This window comes from Lepidochelys olivacea (genome assembly GCF_965140295.1).
Source record: "Lepidochelys olivacea isolate rLepOli2 genome assembly, chromosome: 10".
Lineage (NCBI taxonomy): Eukaryota > Metazoa > Chordata > Testudines > Cheloniidae > Lepidochelys > Lepidochelys olivacea.
In genome coordinates this window covers 66364401-66381743 of record NC_140420.1, presented here as the reverse complement: position 1 = coordinate 66381743, position 17343 = coordinate 66364401, and the positions used below count along the sequence as shown (strand labels likewise).

Sequence of the window (17343 nt, the reverse complement as noted above, 5' to 3'; positions counted from 1 at the left end):
CTTAGTACCCAAGCCAATTTACCAGCCACAGACAACAAAAGAAAAGAAAGACGCCGCTGTTTAATACCCAATGTATGTTTCTTCCAATTGACGACCAGAATCTGTTCCACTGGCTTCTTTTTAAAGAGCTTTATGAGATCATGTAATATGAAAGCAGAAGAAGCTAATGAGTTGAGGTATCTTTAGATGTTACAGCTCATGATAAATAAGAGAGTTAAGTTTTAATCTTTTGTACTGAATATTTTTCCCCTGGTACTTGGAACATTTAGCACATTAAAAAAAAATCCAATAATTTTAGATAAGTAAAGAAACGAAGTAGCTAAATGTCCAGAAATTGCTCTCCTAAAAATGTCAATATTCTACTATTTCTACAGAATCAAAAGGTTCATTTTTTGAAATAATTTAGCTTCTGTCCTATAAAGTACCACTATGTTTAATCTAGAATATTTACATACCAGCCACTGTTGTCCATAAACAAAAACATGATTTTTGGCAATATCAACTCTGTCCCACGCCAGTGTAAGGACAAGCTGGTCAAATGCAGAAGCATTTGTACCTAAATCAAACAAACAAAGAATGTATATTTATAATTTAAGTTGCTCATAAAATGAAGCCTTATTTCAGAAGTTTTCAAATTTTAAGGTGGGATATTACACATTAAGACACCCAAAATCTGTTTGAAACAAATATTTTTACCCCAAAGGAAACACATAAAATTAGAATACATTGTTTTTATTACTTAACACCATATATCCATGTCATAAGTAAGTAGCTGTAACAGAACAATTACTCACTTTGGAAAAATTTAAACAAAAAATACATAAATATCACTGTACTATATGACAGGTTTCAGAGTAGCAGCCGTGTTAGACTGTATTCGCAAAAAGAAAAGGAGGACTTGTGGCACCTTAGAGACTAACCAATTTATTTGAGCATAAGCTTTCATGAGCTACAGCTCACTTCATCGGATGCATACTGTGGAAAATACAGAAGATGTTTGTTTTTATACACACAAATCATGAAAAAATGGGTGTTTATCACTACAAAAGGTTTTCTCTCCCCGCACCCCACTCTCCTGCTGGTAATAGCTTATGTAAAGTGACCACTCTCCTTACAATGTGTATGATAATCAAGGTGGGCCATTTCCAGCACAAATCCAGGGTTTAACAAGAACGTGGGGGGGAGGGGTAGGAAAACAAGGGGAAATAGGTGACCTTGCATAATGACTTAGCCACTCCCAGTCTCTATTCAAGCCTAAGTTAATTGTATCCAATTTGCAAATGAATTCCAATTCAGCAGCCTCTCGCTGGAGTCTGGATTTGAAGTTTTTCTGTTGTAATATCGCAACTTTCATGTCTGTAATCGTGTGACCAGAGAGACCGAAGTGTTCTCCGACTGGTTTATGAATGTTCTAATTCTTGACATCTGATTTGTGTCCATTTATTCTTTTACGTAGAGACTGTCCAGTTTGACCAATGTATATGGCAGAGGGGCATTGCTGGCACATGATGGCATATATCACATTGGGAGATGTGCAGGTGAACGAGCCTCTGATAGTGTGGCTGATGTTATTAGGCCCTATGATGGTGTCCCCTGAATAGATATGTGGGCACAGCTGGCAACCTTCAAATCCTTCAAAACCTTCAAAAAACCTTCAACCTTCAAACAGTTGGTATACCTTCAAATCAGCGGCACTGCTATAGGTACCCGCATGGCCCCACAGTATGCCAACATTTTTATGGCTGACTTAGAACAACGCTTCCTCAGCTCTCGTCCCCTAGCACCCCTCCTCTACTTGCGCTATATTGATGACATCTTCATCATCTGGACCCATGGAAAAGACGCTCTTGAGGAATTCCACCATGATTTCAACAATTTCCATCCCACCATCAACCTCAGCCTGGTCCAGTCCACACAAGAGATCCACTTCCTGGACACTACAGTGCTAATAAACAATGGTCACATAAACACCACCCTATACCGGAAACCTACTGACCGCTATTCCTACCTACATGCCTCCAGCTTTCACCCTGACCACACCACACGATCCATTGTCTACAGCCAAGCTCTGCGATACAACCGCATTTGCTCCAACCCCTCAGACAGAGACAAACACTTACAAGATCTCTATCAAGCATTCTTACAACTACAATACCCACCTGTGGAAGTGAAGAAACAGATTGATAGAGCCAGAAGAGTTCCCAGAAGTCACCTACTACAGAACAGGCCTAACAAAGAAAATAACAGAATGCCACTAGCCGTCACCTTCAGCCCCCAACTAAAACCCCTCCAATGCATTATCAAGGATCTACAACCTATCCTGAAGGATGACCCAACACTCTCACAAATCTTGGGAGATAAGCTAGTCCTTGCCTACAGACAGCCCCCCAACCTGAAGCAAATACTCACCAGCAACCACATACCACACAACAGAACCACTAACCCAGGAACCTGTCCTTGCTACAAAGCCCATTGCCAACTGTGCCCACATATCTATTCAGGGGACACCATCACAGGGCCAATTAACATCAGCCACACTATCAGAGGCTTGTTCACCTGCACATCTCCCAATGTGATATATGCCATCATGTGCCAGCAATTCCCCTCTGCCATGTACATTGGTCAAACTGGACAGTCTCTACGTAAAAGAATAAATGGACACAAATCAGATGTCAAGAATTGTAACATTCATAAACCAGTCGGAGAACACTTCAATCTCTCTGGTCACACGATTACAAACATGAAAGTTGTGATATTACAACAGAAAAACTTCAAATCCAGACTCCAGCGAGAGACTGCTGAATTGGAATTAACTTGTAAATTGGATACAATTAACTTAGGCTTGAATAGAGACTGGGAGTGGCTAAGTCATTATGCAAGGTCACCTATTTCCCCTTGTTTTCCTACCCCTCCCCCCCACGTTCTTGTTAAACCCTGGATTTGTGCTGGAAATGGCCCACCTTGATTATCATACACATTGTAAGGAGAGTGATCACTTTACATAAGCTATTACCAGCAGGAGAGTGGGGTGGGGGGAGACAAAACCTTTTGTAGTGATAAACACCCATTTTTTCATGATTTGTGTGTATAAAAACAAACATCTTCTGTATTTTCCACAGTATGCATCCGATGAAGTGAGCTGTAGTTCACGAAAGCTTATGCTCAAATAAATTGGTTAGTCTCTAAGGTGCCACAAGTACTCCTTTTCTTTGTACTATATAAACAGTTACATTTTCCCTCATATCACTAAAGTGCAATTTTGGGGTTATTAAATGCCTTTAAATTTAAAACCTCACCTTTTAGCAGCGCTGTAAGTATTGCAACATCAATATCTTGATGTTCATCTGACCCAATATGGAATACGGTAATCTGTTTTATTAAAAAAAACAAACAAAATGCATAATATTGAAATAAGTATTCCATCTCACTTTTAAAAACAGTATCTCCTCTATATTTTGTAGCACAAGGGATAAGCCTTTCACCATAAAGAACATAAAAATCTAAAATCAGTTTGAGTTTATGAGAACTTTGTTAGCTCATGTGTTTAAATACTGATACAAGATTGGGATTAGCGTATGGGATGCTATTGCCCTCATTCAGAAACATACTTAAGTATGTACTTACATCCATCTTAATTAGTAAAGCAGCTAAGCAGTTTTCAAAACACCACCCCATAAGCAAAACACCTAAATTCCATTGACTTCAATAGCACTTTATGTTTGTGCTTAAAATTAAGAATGTGCTCAATTACCCTGCTGATTAGGGAATACTTTCCTGAATCATGGCCACTAAGACTAAACATTTTACCATAATACTGACCAAGTAACATTAAAAAATTATTTCAGTTTTTGGGCCTCTATGTAGCAACAATATACTTCTTTAATTACAACATCTTGGGTTCATTTTATATTGTAAAATATCTTTTATTACACCATTTTGTGTTGATTAAAGAGAAAGCTATCAAGCTTACACCGAGCTCTTCTACACGTCTGGTTACAAAACCATCATTGATCATCATATGTAATCACAGTAAGCAGAATCACTTGACCAAAGGTATTAAAAAATGAACAAGAAAATTGGAGTTTGACTTTTATTTGGGGTCATTCTATCTTCCCTAGTTGTTCAGATTCCATCCCATAAAGATGGACCCTGACTGATCCAAACAATCTGAGATGAATCTAAAATTAGATCTTACAAGTGCACATGCTTGAAATAAAAGGCTTCCTATGCTGAAATCCACTTACAAGTTCTTTTTTTTTCATACATTCCAACAACGTCTGAAACAGATGAACTGCCTCACTCTGACCGAAATTAAATGTCTTTTTGATGGTTGAAATGATTTCAGGTTCTGCTCCATCAGGAATATTTCTAAGATTACAAAAACAACCAAAAGCCCATATTGTTATACATGAACTGTAAGCTTGTCAATAAATATATATTTCAAATGGTCTAAGACATGCCTATCCAAAAGCTCTGGGTACATGTAAGAGCTTTACCAATATAATTATAACAACTGTCCAAAACTCAAGTAAGTACCCCTTCTTCCTAAGGGCCATACAAACAGACTTTTCCCACAGTCTCCGAAACCAGCTTAGCACCTCCACCACCCAATAACCTCCAGTAAAATCCTAAGAGAACAGCTAGGTTGTGTAGCATGACCTGGTGATAAAATCTGGGCTTTGGCAGATCAACGGGACCAAAGTGAACTCAAAAATTGAACTCCCTCTCTCTGAATATGTCCTGCCTCCCATCTCCTTCACAATTAAAACTAGCATGCTCTTAGTTTTAGCTCCTCATCTCATCTCTACTGCCTCAGAATCACAATAGGAAAGGCAGTCTCTGACAAATAGGACCCTACATATTTAATGCTTTATGTATACCTGAAAACTAACTGGAAGCCAGTGAGGCGCATGGAGCACAAATGCATTGTTTTTCCTGTATGGAACAAGTGGGCAGCCACATCACACACCATCAGAATAGTCTTAAGGTGAATTTGTTTTCAAACAGTTCATACAGAATCATTTCCTCTCTCTTTTCAGTCAAGCTCTTACTGTACATACAGCTCATTAAATGAAACGGTCTGACAACTAAAATACTTTCAAGTGGTATTTTCAGGTAGCTTGGTAACATAGTGGGACTACATTAGTCTTGTGTCTCTGAGAATTCTGGTTCAATTCTGATTTCAGTCACAAGCAAAAATGAGTTTGGGGACTTCATCCTACTGTCCCTTGGAAGCATTACAAAAGCACCACACAATTTACAAAATCTGGCATGACTGGCAGTCTCTGCTCAGGAGGAATCTAGAAGCAAAACAGTGTGGCAGCTCAGGACTGAGGTTTACTGATACAGCTGTGTGGGAAGTTTGGCCAGAGTGCATGATTTAAGTCATTGCTCTGACTTTCATGAACATGAGGCTCCTACACCAGTTTGTTAATGGGAAGTGCTCTCAAACAAGTCTAGCACTATTAGTCAAAGTATTAATCGTATGTAGGCTTACCCTCCCTCTTCTGTTTGCTTGTGAACATATGCCAGTATGTCTGCAGCTCTCCCAGTTCCCTCACATACTACTACTGGCACTGGAGGACTTTCTTGAAGGTATTCCAAAACTGTGAGGATAACATTGGGACCACCTTCAAATATCAGTGCTACCACAGGGACACCCTGTCCAATTCCTACAAAAAGGTAAAAAAACATCAAATCAGTATTGAAGTCAAAATTAAACTTCCTTTAAAAAAAAAAAAAATCATGTTCTTTGATCCAAGCTTTACCAATGTGCTGTGATGCAAGCTTTTCTAAGTTTACTTCAGGTCTTCAAGTAACATGAAAACGTTACTACATCTCACATATAATTGCTTTGCTACAGCAGTTGAGATCATTACGATATTTGTATGTGAATATACAGCCAACAACTTACACAGTGCATGAACACATCATATTAACGCCCAGTCTTGCTTCACGGTATTTTATACCACTTGTTAAAACAATAAGATTAGAAGATGAACCATAATCCTTTTCTGCCTCACAAAAGCACATTGTCACTATGAAAAAAATGCATACTTTGTAACAAGCTAATTTTTAAAAGATTAGTAACGTGAATAGTGCCTGTATTCACGTTACTAATCTTTTAAAATATATATAAAGGAATATAGCATGATGTGAAAACTGTCTGGAATTCTTCAGAGAGGGAAAGATGTCAAAAACTAGAATAACATTTTCAGGGCCTTCAAGTACATTCTTATCAGTAATGGTTTCATTATCAATGGTGTTTTGCGGGTCACTGACACTCGCTACTTCTCTTTCCGATTCTTGACTCTCATTTTTAAATATTCTACTCTAGTTACCAGGCAACTTGAAATAAAATCAGGGAATTTTTGCCAACAAAACTAGTTTATGTGGCCAACTTGTCACACTACTGTATATCAAAAACTGTTAGTTTTGTAAATTAGTAAACAGGATGGCAAGGAGGGGGACAGAATGGAATTATCCTCTACAACAACAAATTTGTTGGCTACATTTCAGTCTTTAAAAACATTCAGGTAGTAAACAGTTACTTTTTTTTGCATTCCAATACTCTAAAATTGTTAAATGAACTAGGCTACATAGCACAAATAGTTTTTATCAGAATATCCAACAAAAGACAGCTGTTGGAAGTTATGGTAAGGCACTCTGGAGTTGTATCCAAGAAAAATTACATTAAAGCTGGACACATATAGATGAGATCCCCATAAAATCAAATGAGGACAGATTGCCTCTGTCGGAAAAACAATAGAAGTCCTCAGTTACACAGTCTGAGGAGATCACTGCTTCCAGTTTGAAATAATTTTATAATCAGTCATATAAAATACATTATAAACCTTTGCTAACTACTTAATCAGAAAAATACTGAAATGGACAAAAATTAAAATGCTGATTAGCAGACATTCTCACAGTCTCAAATAAGAGTATATGTGTGGAGAACATACTCCTATTGCTAAGAAATCATATAAACTCAATGGAATTCAAGAATCATAACTTTATTACTTTGATAGATCTATAACCATAAATATAGAAAATGGGAGTGTTTTATAACAACATGAGCCCTCACATGGGGATCTCTCTTCAACTACTAGACAAAATATTTTTAAAGAAACACAATATCAATTTTTGTTTATTGATTTTTTTTGCAAAGCTACAAAACACAGTTTCTACAGGAAGGGGAAAAAAGTATATAGCTGACAGGTGCAGATCAGTCTTCATGTGACTAAGGATTACGAGTAAGGCTGCGAGTCTTCACGGAAGTCACAGATGACATGACTTTCCGAAACTTCCATGACTTCTGCACCTAAGATTTAGTCAGGAGTATTTATAGTACAGGTCATGGACAGGTCAGGGGCTGTGAATTTTTGTTTATTGCCCATGACCTGTCCATGACTTTTAGTAAAAATACCCATGACTAAATCTTAGCCTTAAATATGAGGCACTAACTAGAGAAATATTCTTAAAGGACAGATACCTTTATGTTAATTTAATACAGGAGAATGCAGATCAGCACAAAATGCCTGGGGTTCCTTCCCCTAAATAGCAGTGACCCTTAATTCAAATTTCCCAGTCATCCCCTATCATGAAACTACAAGTGATTAGCTTCAGAGAAAATGGCTAATCAGATTAGTGAGGGCTACCAGTACTTGCGGGGCCAGACGTACGACCTACTCACTCCAAAACCTTAGGTGATACATCCTGGCTAGATCTAGTGATGCTACACTGCCAATTCTAGAACTGGCTGGTGGCTAGTGCCAGCCCCAGTGGGCCACGAAAGAAGCCTCCTAGCTGCAGCAGGGTCAGTAAGAATCCATAAGCAGTGCCTAGGGTTCAAGTCAGCAGCTGAAGTGATGTCCAGAAAAGCCAAGACATGGATTTTCCATGGGCAACTGGGTTCCTGAAAGTGTCTTAAATTCAGGGCTTGTTTACACACAGAGGTTGCACCAGTTTAACTTAGATCAGTTTAAAAACCAGTTTTGTTAAACTGGTCCGTATTCCTGGGTGGACACAGTTTAAAACTGGTTATATCGGTTTTGCTTGCACCTTTAAGTTTCCTTCGAGAGGGATCTTGTGTCCACTTTGGTTCAGTTAGATCAATTTGTCAGACACAGTAATGGCTGTGAAGTAGGATAAATTTTTAGGAAAACTGAAAGAGGGAAGCTTAGCCTCAGATGTTTCATTATACATGGAACTGGCAGCACCACCTATTAGGGGCTCATAAAGGGAATTGTTGGGCAACCTTGTTGGCCGTTTCTTACACCTTTGACTAACTTCAACTCTTTGGCTAAAATATTCTATGCCAGGTGTCCACCCCAGAATGATGATTTGGGGGGCCGGGGGAGGGGGAGAGAGAGAGAAGAGGGTATTTCAGCCAAAAGAGTTCAGCCATTTCTAGCAGCCTTTTTTTTAAGACACTTTAATGTCCCCATGCTTTGGAGACTTGAAATTTTGCAGGGATGGGCTTTGTGTGTGATGGTGTGTTTCTAATTTTCTAGATGCATGACTTGAGATGCTGCAGTCTGATTTGCAGAAGGCAGGGCACTCACAACTACAAGTGAAGTCAGTGGGGATTGTGCTTTCAACATATAAAAGTAGAGTATAATGTTAAGTATTCTGAAAAATCAGGTCCTAAAATGCCTCAAACTGGACACCAAAAATTAGCAGGTTTTTTTGTTACAGATCTGGAAATATTTTAATTTATGAATACTGTATGTTGACCTAGCTACTGGGATGTTTACTATATGAATACAGTAGAACCTTGGAGTTACAAACACCGGAGTTACAAACTGACCAGTCAACCACACACCTCACTTGGAACCAGAAGTACGCAATCAGGCAACAGCAGAGGAAAAAAAGCAAATGCAGTACAGCACTGTGTTAAACGTAAACTACTAAAAAAAAAAAAAAAGGAAAGCAGTATTTTTCTTCTGCATAGTAAGTTTCAAAGCTGTATTAAGTCAATATTCAGTTGTAAACTTTTGAAAGAACAACCATAACGTTTTGTTCAGAGTTATGAACATTTCAGAGGTATGAACAACCTCCATTCCTGATGTGTTCGTAACTGAGGTTCTACTTTATGTTGATTTAGTTTAAAACAGAGCTGTCAGGAAAAAAACACACAAGAAAGAGACATTACAGTAGTAAGGCAACCTGGATTCTGCCATTTCCTAACTTGTGAGAGCTTCACTTCACAACCTTAATAATGTGGGGTTTTTTTAAAGCATAGTTTGTGTGTGTGTGTGTGTGCGCGTAATATTTTCAATAGAACAGAGCAACATTAGTCATTGCCAAGACATTATGATCACTTACTTGCATGGATCCGCTGCAAATTGATAGTTTTTTCCAGTTCTCTTCGCAAGTTAACTTCTGCTCCATACTTTCCAACTGTTCCATCATCCACCAATATGAAATGGGAATGGAGATTATTTAGGACATTTAGTTTGCTTAGAGGATTTAACAGAGTTTGATATGGAGCAACAACCTAAAAAACAACATACAACAGGCATGATTTGCCAAGTGCCAGTCTGATCACCACAATTTTGGCTATTTGGTCTGGTTAAAAGTTAAAGGCTGTGGTGAGCTAGAGCCGGTTCGCACTGGTTCGTGCGAACCAGTTGTTAAATTTTGAACCAGTTTTAGAACCGGTTGTTGAAAATTGTTATGGCTCCCCAGGTCCCTCCCCGGCCTTCCCTGCTCTCGCAGAGCCTCAGCATGCCGCGCTGCCAGCGCTCTGGACCGCTCCTGGGCAGCTCTGCAGCTCCTGCCGCTTTCAGCGGCATGATAAGGGGGTGGGGCTGCGAGCTCCAGCAGGCCATGCGGCATCCATACACGCTGCCCTGAGCAGCATGGTAAGGGGGCCAGGCTGGGGCTGGGAGGAGGGGTTGGATAAGGAGCAAGGAGCGGTTAAAGGGGGTGGAGGTTCTGGAGGGGCGGCCAGGGGACGGGGAACAGGGGGGGTTGGGTAGGCGTAGGAGTTCCAGGGGGTCTGTCGGGCAGGGCCAGTGCAAGCACTAGGCAGACTAGGCGACTGCCTAGGGCGCCAAGTGAGCAGACCTTGAAGGACACCTGTCAGCACACGTCTTCACCCAGCAGCTCTGCCTATAGGCTGCATTTTTGCAGGAAAGCAGGTTACTGTACAACACAGTAATTCTGCTCTAAAGTGCTATAAAGAGGGGGCCTCTAGCAAATTAAAACCCTGACTGCAGATAAGAACAAAACAGACAGCAAAAAGTATATGCCTGAATCCATGAAGACATCTACCAAGCTCTCTGTGTTATAGCTGCAGACAACTTGAAATATCCTTTTCAGAGTTGAGTCTCAAGATGGAGAGGACAATTTTAAGAAGTAGTTTACATAACGTCTGACTTTCTAGTTAAAGTTACAATAGTGCAGTGGTGACTATGCAGTTATGAAGGGAGAGAAAGAACTTTCATTCTGCGTAACTCATTCTCCAACCTGCCAAAACTCTATTCAGGCAATGGAGTGGGTAGAGAGCTCTAATCACGGAGTGGCTCCCTCCCTGAATCCTGAGCTGCATGGCTGTGGCCCAAGTTGAGCTGCAAGGAAGCAGCTCTAGTTTATGCCAGGGAGAGGATCAGGCAAAGGGGAGCTCTGCTTTGCTATGTGTATTTCTCACCTTGCTCCCCTGCACGAAGTGTGAGATGGGCAGCTAGCACAGGAGACAGAAGAGCCACCTCTGCTAGTAGAGAGTTCCCACACGCGGAAAGGGCTGGCCATTGCCACTGGCCATTTCCCACTGCTTTAAGTCCACTTTGCTCCCTAAATTAAAAGAATGCAGAATCCAACCCTAAATCCCTAGACACTTGAATATCCCTCTAAAGAGTTTAGGAACACACATTTCATTTACTGTCTATGGGACTTGTGCTCCTTTATCTCTTTGCTATTTTGAAGATCTCCCCACTACGGTAATGTCAGGTTTTGTAACTTTTTGGAAACTTTTCCATAGACCTATAATTTCTTATGCTTGTTCTCAGATCACAGAGTAAGTTTTCTGGAAATTCTGTGTCTACTCTAACCTGCTCTTTGGGGACATACAAGTGTACAACAGTCTACTCTATTGAATTAGCGTTTCATAATTTCTTACAGCAGTAACTCCTCTGTAAATCACAACAGATGTCCCTATATCTCCCAGAGCAAAGGTAGAAGTACCTCTGTATCACAAAAGGCAGAGGGACAGCAAACCTGAGCAGATTATTAAAACACATATACAAAAGATCATGCAGTTAAAAGTTATTTCAACTTGATAAGCTCATTCTTACGTCTCTTCCAACAAGGTCATTTCTGTTTTCAATCACCCCCCATGGGGCTATCCCAATAGTGCAAATCTTTCGAGATGATCTGGAAGCATGTTCTCTCAGGGCATCACCAACATGTTTTGCAACACCTGTTCATAACACAAGAAAACATTCTGTATATTGAAACTACATCCTATTAGCATTAACCTCACCAATTACTGTGAAGATTAGAGAACTCATTTAGTTGACAGCATAAAGAAAGACCTTCTGTGCACAAAACATATATTAACAGTAACAGAGTACTGAGAATTTCTAGTAACTTTACAACATATATGCCAGTCAGTCTTGTCAGGGCAGAAGACAAGTCACACTACAGTACTGCATATTTTGAAGCAACATACACTTTTCACACAATTTACATGTTCTATATTGTTACATAATACCACAAGATTTAAGTTCATATGCTCAAAATAAAATTCAAACACTTTAATTTGTTTAACTGTAAAGTCAGTCAAATTTTAGACAGTATTTTAGAGATATAAATATTGTGTTCCTCCGACTAGACAGTCATTCTGGAATCTGCTTACCTTTATTTAAAGAACTAGAATGTGGTTAAACTGTGCACATGAGTCTGTACTGTTATTTGAAGGTTTATATTATATAAAATTTATACTTTATTTATTTACCTGTGTTCACTCCTCCAGTTATAATCCAGGCACCTGTTGTTACTGCAGCTTTAATAAGACCTTTGCCAAGCAACTGTTTGATGCGTGGATGAAGTTCAAATTTCTGCATCCCCCCATGTACAGAGATAACAAGTCTGGGCAGCTCCATTTGCCATTCTTTAAGAATAAGTTGTAGAATGGCTTCAGGTTTAGTGTCATATGACAATCGTACATACTAAGACAAAAAAAGAAGTTGTGAGCGTTAGTAGGTTCCTATAATAAACCATTAAATTGATTAGGAAGATTCATGAGAACAAATACTATTGAATCCTGAGCTACAGAAAAATATGCGTCTGTCATACTTTATGAACAATGGATTATAAGACCTGGAACAAGTATTTGCAGGTTCTCCAAAAATTCAAGTAGACAATGGCTATAAGATTTTGAAGGACTGACGAAGGCTGTAGGTAGGTTACACGTAGGCCCAACACAATAACACTGCGTTCTACAAACTTTTGTGAGACAATTTCATGAACATTTCTAAATTTGAGTATATTAATGAAAATCTAAAATATTGCCAAAATATGACCAGTTCAATTGCTGAGGCTGAATGTATTTTCTGTCTGTATATCCCATGTAAAAAGATATTCCAATTGTGAAAAAACATACAACCATTCTCCCCATCCCCCGCATTACTCCCACATCTTCCAGAGAGGATGTTGGGGTAATGGAGTTAAGAATTATGCTACATCCCTAACATAGGCCATACAGGGAAGAGGGAGCAAATGGGCAGAAGTGAAACCTTACTCAGATCAGTTCCCAGCGGGCAGGGGTCCACACTAATACCACCATCACCACAATTGGTACTAATTAGTTGGCAATCTCAGCAGAGGTGCCAAATAACGAAAGAACATGGAGACAACTATTTTTTCCACTCCTAGAAGTGGTTCCTCCAAGACAGGGTTGAGGTACACTGCAAGTCAGGGAGAGGGAAACTTGCAGTGCTGTTATCCATGATGAAGCTGTTTCTGTGGATAAATGGACTACTTCAGTCTCCATGACTTTCAATCCACCACAAGCATTAATAGAAGAAATTTAGCAGAAGTTAATCATACCTTTCACAAAAAGGTTATAGTCAGAGAAAACATGGTATTTCTAGTAACCAACGTCTGTTGCATTCAGACTTTTCTTTTTTAAAGTTTCCGTTTACTTTGAGACTTAATTAGCAGATTTGAGACCTCATTAGCAGGTTTATTTAAAGGTTTGTTAAACAAAAACAAGCATGTATCTCACCAACCCACAACTCCAAGTAGAGGTCACTTTTACAGCACAGGTTTGAAAAGCGTTTAAATACTGGCTTTAGAACGGATGTGTGACAAAAACATTATTGTGGTAGTGAGTGGCACAACTAAGTAAATCAGACTTTCATTATGATTTACACAATTGGGAAGGGTGGCATGAACGAGGGACCTCACTTTCATAACTGAGATTTCACACACAAAAGGCTCAGACTATATAACAATGTTTGTTTGTTTTTTTCTAAACCTACCAGCCTCTCCTTATTTGCAGCGAAGACTTTACATGAAGCTAGCCAGCCTTTTGGTAAGTCACATGTGTTGTCTTTGGTTTAAAAATTACTGACTAGAGCAGTAGTCCCCAAACTGTGGGGCATGCCCCCCTTAGGGGGGCGTGGAAGAACGTCCAGAGTATGCATGCAGTAGGGACCGGGCCACCCCTACAGGGGGAAGGGAGGGAGTGCCACCCAGCTCCGCTCTGCCTCCAGCCCAGCCCCAGCCTCAGCCTCGGCCGCAGCTCGACTCCAGCCCCAGCCCAGCTTCGGCCCCAGCCACAACTTCACTCCGCCCCCCAGCCCGGCTCTGCCTCTAACCACAGCTCCTTCCCCACCCCCAGTTCTGCATTCAGCCCAAGCGCCTCTGCTGAGCCAACTGTGCAGCAGAGGAGATGGGGCACAGACAGATTCCATTACTAGTAAGGGGGGGCTGAAGGGGACAACAGGAAAAGTTTGGACACCACTGGACTAAAGAGAAGGACTCCTACTGATAGTAGGGAGGCTATCCTCTCACAACACAGGTATAGGCATTTCATCTGCTTGCCAAACCTTTCATTTCAAGATTTAAATGGCGTATCCAAACATCTTTGCCAATGGGTCAAGGGAAGGACAAAAAGTCATTTTGTACATACCTTTGCTCTGCACGAATGAGAGCCACCTTGAAAGTTAATGACACCATAAGCATCAGTTGAACTCTGTTCTGTGTGTTTTTCCACTGACCATTCTTCTATTTCCCTATTAAAATTTTCACCCAGTTTGACATCTGTATATTTCATGGCAAGACTCGCCGTAAAGCAAGCATGTTGCCTGACCAAGCGACCACAGCAGCACCTGTACAGGATTATATATTACATTTTATTTTTACATTTGTAGTCATTAATCTCATTGTACTTGGATGCATGGAGTAATTAAAGGGGACAAATCTTTTTATTGCAGAGGCAGCGGAAAAAAGTTAGAATTTTCATGCCTATAAAAGAACTATCTGAACCTCAGTTACACCTTTCTAGGGTTATGTCTATCCTAGCACTTTTGTCGGTAAAACTTTTGTTGATCGGGGCGTGAAAAAAGTACCCCCCAACCAACAAACATTTCAATCAACAGAAGCACTGTTGTGGACAACACTATGTCAGCGGGACAACATCTCCCGCTGACATAGGTACCACTGCTTGTTTGGGATGGTTTAATTATGCCCAAAGGAGAGCCCTCTCCCATCAGCATAGAGCCGCTATACAAGAGACCTTACAGTGACATTGCTGCAGCAGTACAGCTGTGCCACTGTAAGATCTGTAGTGCAGAATGATAAAGTATAGGAAAACCTTTGGATGAGTCACTCCTATCAGAAGACTGGCAGGCTGATGTAATCAAACCTGGCAAGAGATTTTGGCACTTCGCACTAACTCTCACCTATTTTCTTTAGCTTTCCACAGACAAAAGCTCCCATAACACTCAGAGCAAGGGTATACACGATTCATAATTATGTCAAATACTGATGGCTCTTATTCAAAGCTAAAGAGTGAGGTGAATTGGAAGCCAAAACACATTAAGAGTAACCAGCAGACTATCAGTGTTCAGAAAGGTTTGATTATTTAAGTTACTTTTTCCTAGGTATTATAGGTAGGGCTGGTAGCGCTGCATTATTAAGGTTGCCCAACACTCTCCATTACAAAACCCTGTTTCCAGTTGCCTATATCTTTGCCACATTAATCATTTGGGCTGAAATTTTACATGCCAAACTGAATGATTCAGGCTGAATATTTTTGAAAATTTCAGCCAAAATGGCTCAGCCATTTCCAATAATGACCCCATGCCAGGGAGAGTGCTTGGACTTTGTTCAGGCTTGGAAGCAAACACACATGAATCAGTGGTTAGATCCCCACAGCAGTCTGGTGAGTGTCCAAGAGGGTGGGGCTTGACCAAGTGTGTGACAGGTAGTGGGGAGACAGATTGGATGAGGGGCCTGGAAAGGGAGACGAAACATATTGGATGGAAGCTGGGAGAGGTGGTTGAAAGGGATAGGATAAAAGAGGCTATCCCGACTAAAGCACACTCCCCTCCAATACCTGAAATGGAACCCCAACCCCCCCAAGTCTCAGCATTCCTCTGCTTGCAGGAAAAATCTGTGAAACCCAATGGCAAAGTGTGTGTCTCATCCTCCTCTAGTGCTCGTCCCTGGAGACCGACAACCACTTCCTGCTCTCTGTTATTTTGTTAACTCAAATGGCAGAGTTCTGTGCTGTGGATCTAAAGGCTCCAAACTTGTTGATGAAACGTTGGTGTCAATATAATACATCCTGGAATTTGTTTTTTTAGTTCACTTTTATCAAAACCTAGGCAATTACACACAAAAAACTATGTTAAAAGAACATTGTTAAGGTTGCAAAGTCAAGCATTCAACAGTTAGAAAACACCAGAAATAAAGGTTGCCTTGTGTGCCGGACCATCCCTAGGGGGGTCCAGGGCAGAAGTGACGGATTTGTTTCTTCTGGGACCGACCGTGCTGGCAAATCGCAATGGCCTGCGGGGGCCCCCAGAGCGCAGGGCTGGAGCGGTCACCCCGATTCGCCCTACGCAATGGACGGCTCTGTATGTATGCATGCATTATGATAGAGTCTTTAATTATGTAATCACATACTGTTTTTTTCCACATGATCCCTGCCTCTTTCAGTGCACAGGATAGACCTGCTCTGGGAATGAACCACATTGTGTAACGAAAGAGACTGTTGCCTTTAGGACCTTACCTTATTTGTGGAAGAAACTGAATGAGGCAGGAGATGGCAGGAAGACAGGAGTATGGCCTCAGGGTTAAGGCAACTGAATGCTGCCCTGGCAAACTGGATTCTATCCCTGCCTCTTCCACAGTGTTCTTATGTGATGCTATTCAAGTCACTTAAACAAAATTTTTCATGGGTGGTGTCATAAATATAAAGGGAAGGATAAACCCCTTTAAAATCCCTCCTGGCCAGAGGAAAAAAATCCTCTCACCTGTAAAGGGTTAAGAAGCTAAAGGTAACCTCACTGGCACCTGACCAAAATGACCAATGAGGAGACAAGATACTTTCAAAAGCTGGGAGGAGGGAGAGAAACAAAGGGTCTGTGTGTCTGTCTATATGCTGGTTTCTGCAGGGGATAGACCAGGAATGGAGTCTTAGAACTTTTAGTAAGTAATCTAGCTAGGTATGTGTTAGATTAGGATTTCTTTAAATGGCTGAAAAAAGAATTGTGCTGAATAGAATAACTATTTCTGTCTGTGTATCTTTTTTGTAACTTAAGGTTTTGCCTAGAGGGGTTCTCTATGTTTTGAATCTAATTACCCTGTAAGGTATCTACCATCCTGATTTTACAGGGGGGATTTCTTTATTACTATTTACTTCTATTTCTATTAAAAGTCTTCTTGTAAGAAAACTGAATGCTTTTTCATTGTTCTCAGATCCAAGGGTTTGGGTCTGTGGTCACCTATGCAAATTGGTGAGGCTTTTTATCCAACATTTCCCTGGAAAGGGGGTGGTGCAAGTGTTGGGAGGATTGTTCATTGTTCTTAAGATCCAAGGGTCTGGGTCCGTAGTCACCTAGGCAAATTGGTAACGCTTTTTACCAAACCTTGTCCAGAAAGTGGGGTGCAAGGTTTTGGGAAGTATTTTGGGGGGAAAGACGTGTCCAAACAGCTCTTCCCCAGTAACCAGTATTTGTTTGGTGGTGGTAGCGGCCAATCCAAGGACAAAGGGTGGAATATTCTGTACCTTGGGGAAGTTTTGACCTAAGCTGGTAAAGAGAAGCTTAGGAGGTTTTTCATGCAGGTCCCCATATCAGTACCCTAGCGTTCAGAGTGGGGAAGGAA

General features: G+C 40.6%; 1 protein-coding gene across 2 annotated transcripts in view; it reads right to left on the bottom strand.

The window, feature by feature from the left end:
* TRPM7 (transient receptor potential cation channel subfamily M member 7) overlaps positions 1-17343 on the bottom strand; it is a 122565-nt gene that overhangs the window by 58592 nt on the left and 46630 nt on the right. For both annotated transcript variants that reach the window (XM_084640587.1, XM_084640588.1), the window contains exons 4-11: positions 14141-14339; positions 11960-12173; positions 11298-11422; positions 9328-9499; positions 5498-5672; positions 4245-4368; positions 3297-3369; positions 456-556 (exon numbers count right to left, since the gene is read on the bottom strand). In XM_084640587.1, coding sequence (XP_084496713.1) covers positions 456-556; positions 3297-3369; positions 4245-4368; positions 5498-5672; positions 9328-9499; positions 11298-11422; positions 11960-12173; positions 14141-14339 — 1183 coding nt within the window. The remainder of the gene's footprint in view (positions 1-455; positions 557-3296; positions 3370-4244; positions 4369-5497; positions 5673-9327; positions 9500-11297; positions 11423-11959; positions 12174-14140; positions 14340-17343) is intronic.